This window comes from Alligator sinensis, unplaced genomic scaffold (assembly GCF_000455745.1).
Source record: "Alligator sinensis unplaced genomic scaffold, ASM45574v1 scaffold1090_1, whole genome shotgun sequence".
NCBI lineage: Eukaryota > Metazoa > Chordata > Crocodylia > Alligatoridae > Alligator > Alligator sinensis.
In genome coordinates this window covers 1-3,432 of record NW_005843157.1, presented here as the reverse complement: position 1 = coordinate 3,432, position 3,432 = coordinate 1, and the positions used below count along the sequence as shown (strand labels likewise).

At 44.6% G+C, this 3,432-nt stretch overlaps 1 protein-coding gene across 1 annotated transcript; it reads right to left on the bottom strand.

Moving 5' to 3' along the window:
* Positions 1–2,397: 2,397 nt before the first annotated feature.
* LOC102382781 (olfactory receptor 2A1/2A42-like) lies at positions 2,398–3,339 on the bottom strand. Its single transcript, XM_006037676.1, has one exon. The coding sequence runs from the start codon at positions 3,337–3,339 to the stop codon at positions 2,398–2,400; it is 942 nt and encodes a 313-aa protein (XP_006037738.1).
* Positions 3,340–3,432: the final 93 nt, after the last annotated feature.

Here is a 3,432-nt window from a genome sequence, read left to right as displayed (position 1 = left end):
CCCCCCATTGCAGGCTTAGAAATCAAGTAACTGATTCTGGAAGCCTGAAAAAGTTAGGTGGAAGCTGATCGTATGAATGTCCTGTCAGTTCTTCCTGCATCAGTAAGGAGGACAGAAAGACATTGTCTACCTCTCCTGCCAGTAAATTACCCCTGGAGAAGCATAGCCAGATTTGGAACTTGTCATCCAAGGAAAAGAAGCCCTTCAAAGCAATGCAATACCCATCAGAAACCTGGAGATCAGGCAGGAGAACAAAACCAAACTGATCTCTGGTACTTCCCTGTCAAGATGAAGAGAATTCAGTTATGTCACTTTAAATGAGTGTTAATGAGCAGGAAAGGTTGGAAAACAAAATGAGACTAACCTGAAATACCATTCTGTGCAAAGGTATTCATTTTTATTTTTCTTAAGACAGTTCAATTAAAAGGTAATGGTAAGCAAATGGACTTGCCCATGTTACAATTACCTGCTAAGTAACACATGGTCTACTGCCAAAGGCTCTTCAGGGCATCTGGAAAACAATGTCCATTTTTCGTGCACAGTTCATGCACAGTTTAAATGTGAAAACAGAGAGGCACAGATTCTGCAGTGGAACTAGGTCACAGGAGGCACATATACACAAGAGGCTTGCTGCAGAGCTGCCTAATTAGCTCCACAGTAAATGTCTCAACATCTACACATGCAGCCCTATTAAGCTGCAGTAAACTAATATAATAAACTCTGCTGCAGGGTAGTACTTGTAAATACAAGTATTGTCCTACAGCGGAGTCTTTTAGTGCGCAGTAATGCACATGTAGAAGCTGACCCAGCTGGCTGGGGCTCAAGGGTGCTTCAGTGGGAGGTCTACCTGCCAGCTAGCCCCATACTGGAGCACCCTCAGGCCCCAGCCAACCCCTCTGCAGCACACTGGGCCCAGTAAAAGCAGTCATGGGCTGGCAGGCTGACTCCCTGAGCTCCCTGCTGCTGGGGATGCTCTAACTTGGCTCAACATGCGTAGTCCTGGACACATGTGTAAAAGTGGTGCCCAAGAGCAATAAACTCCAGCACAATATGTGTCGGAGTTTACTGCTGCACATTAATAGCACATGTAAACCACTCAGGATTTAAGTATCTCTTTTGAAGCTTTGACTCTTTTGGCTGCTTTCTAATCCTCCTTGTGGCCACAAGAGGGCTCTAAGTGCCTAACATTATATTGGACGCATCTTCACGAGATGTTTACTGTGCAGTTGATTAATTAGTTGTGCAGTAACCGTCTTGGCATCTGTACGTGCGCTCCTATTAGGCTGCAGTAAACTAATTTACTCCACAGCAGGATAGTAGTTGTAACATGCTGCATATGCAGGCATTCTCTGCACTGTTAACATTCCCCGTGCTACTAATTTGCAGCACTGGGAGTAGGGGGATGGCATTTGATACCTGGAGATCCCTGTGTCAAAAAAAACCCATGCTAGAAAAAAGCAGGGTGTCACACATAGCGGTACCATACACCACCTGAAACCAGAGCCTGGCCAGCTGGAGCCATGCTGCTGAATTGCTGCCCCTGGAGCCCCAGGAGTCCCCTAGGACCCCAGGTAAGGCTGCTGGGGCTACCTGAGGTGTTGGCCCCAGCCTCTTCTACCCACCCCTAGAAACTTGCCATGTGCCAGAGTACATGTGAATGGGCCTCTCCTGGCGGACAAGTAGCAGCAGCAGCAATTGTGCTGCTTCTATTGGCCCCAGGGAAATGCACATGCACACTCAACTGGCCACACCCTGTGATTAATTTCCTGCCTCTCAGTCCTCCCAGTAAAACCCATTTTCTATAGCCTAAGTTTCCATTTGGCAGTGCATCAAAAGATCTGCTGTACTACAAAAGAGATGTAGCTTAGCTCTTTGTTTAAAAAACCCAATTATTTCATCACAGAAAGACATCAAGTTAGTCTGATTCATCCTTTACTTCATTCTATTTGTCATTCATCAAAAGGACTTTAATTATTCTTTCCTTCAAAATTTGCTATACAACTTTGCATACTACTGATGTCAAACTAAATGGCCTTCCATTGGCTCCAGCAACTCTCCACCCTTTTCCTTTCATATGTTCTGCCCAGACTTGATACAATTTTTAAAAATAATTACTATTGCATCTATGATTTCATGTTAGTTATTCCAGGATTCTAGGCTGGAAATTATCTGTTCATCCTCAGCATGAATATATATTTTATGTTCTAGGTTTGTCTTCCCCTTCAGTTGGGGAAGTTCCATTTCCATACCCTCATTCACATTAGCCATTTCTCCATTGACCCAGCACTAAACATTATTATTATCCTTGTTGAAATCTGTGCTGAAATTTTTACTTAGTTTATGGGAAACTTCTGCTTAGCTGTGATCAACATCCCTGACAAAACATCTTTATCATCTTTAAGAGAATCTCTCCCTTTCTCCAAGGCTCCTTTTCATTTTTACCAGAGCTCCCTTCACCTGCTTGTTCCTGAGGCTGTATATCAGGGGGTTCAATGTTGGGTTCACAAGACTGTAGAAAAGAGAAAGGATTTTCTGCTGAAGGGTTGAGTTGCCAGTCCCAGGTACCATGTACACAAACATAGCTGCTCCATAGAAGAGCCCCACCACTGTGAGGTGGGAGCTGCAGGTGGAAAAGGTTTTGCGCTGTCCCTCAGTAGAGCTTATACGCAGGATGGCAGCCAGGATGTGCAGATAGGAAATGAGAATTAGGGTGAAGGGGAGCAGCAGAATGATCACACAGGCAGCAAAGATCACAAGTTTGTTGACAGTGATGTCAGCACAGGCCAACTTTAATACAGCCAGAATTTCACAAAAAAAATGGACTACCTCCCTAGCACCACAGAAAGGCAACAGCCAAGCAAGAATGACATGTACTGCAGCCAGGAGGGAGCCACAATCCCATGAGGCTATCACCAAAACACTGCAGACTCTCCAGTTCATGATGACACTGTAGCGCAAGGGGTGGCATATTGCTACAAAGCGATCATAGGACATCACTGCCAGTAACATGCACTCTGTGTGACCCAGTGCCATGTAAAGATACATCTGTGTCCCACAGCCAACAAGTGAGATGGTTTTCCTTAGGACTAGGAAGTTCCTTAGTATATGGGGAACATTATTAGAAGCATAACAGATGTCCACAATGGAGAGATGACAAAGGAAGAAATACATGGGTGTGTGGAGTTGGGAATCTATGCAGATCACCAACAATATGAGAGCATTTCCTACTAGGGCAACTGTGTAAATGGTAAGGAATAAGACAAACAGGACTATCTGCACCTTTGGACTGATGGAAAATCCTAGAAGGAGGAATTCTGAGAAGAAAGTGTGGTTTTCCATTGTCTTGTTTCCTTTATAAAATATCCAGTGCAATACCACACAGGTCTACAAACAGCAGCTCGGAATGGTGTCTACGAGGAGTGCTGCTAGGGC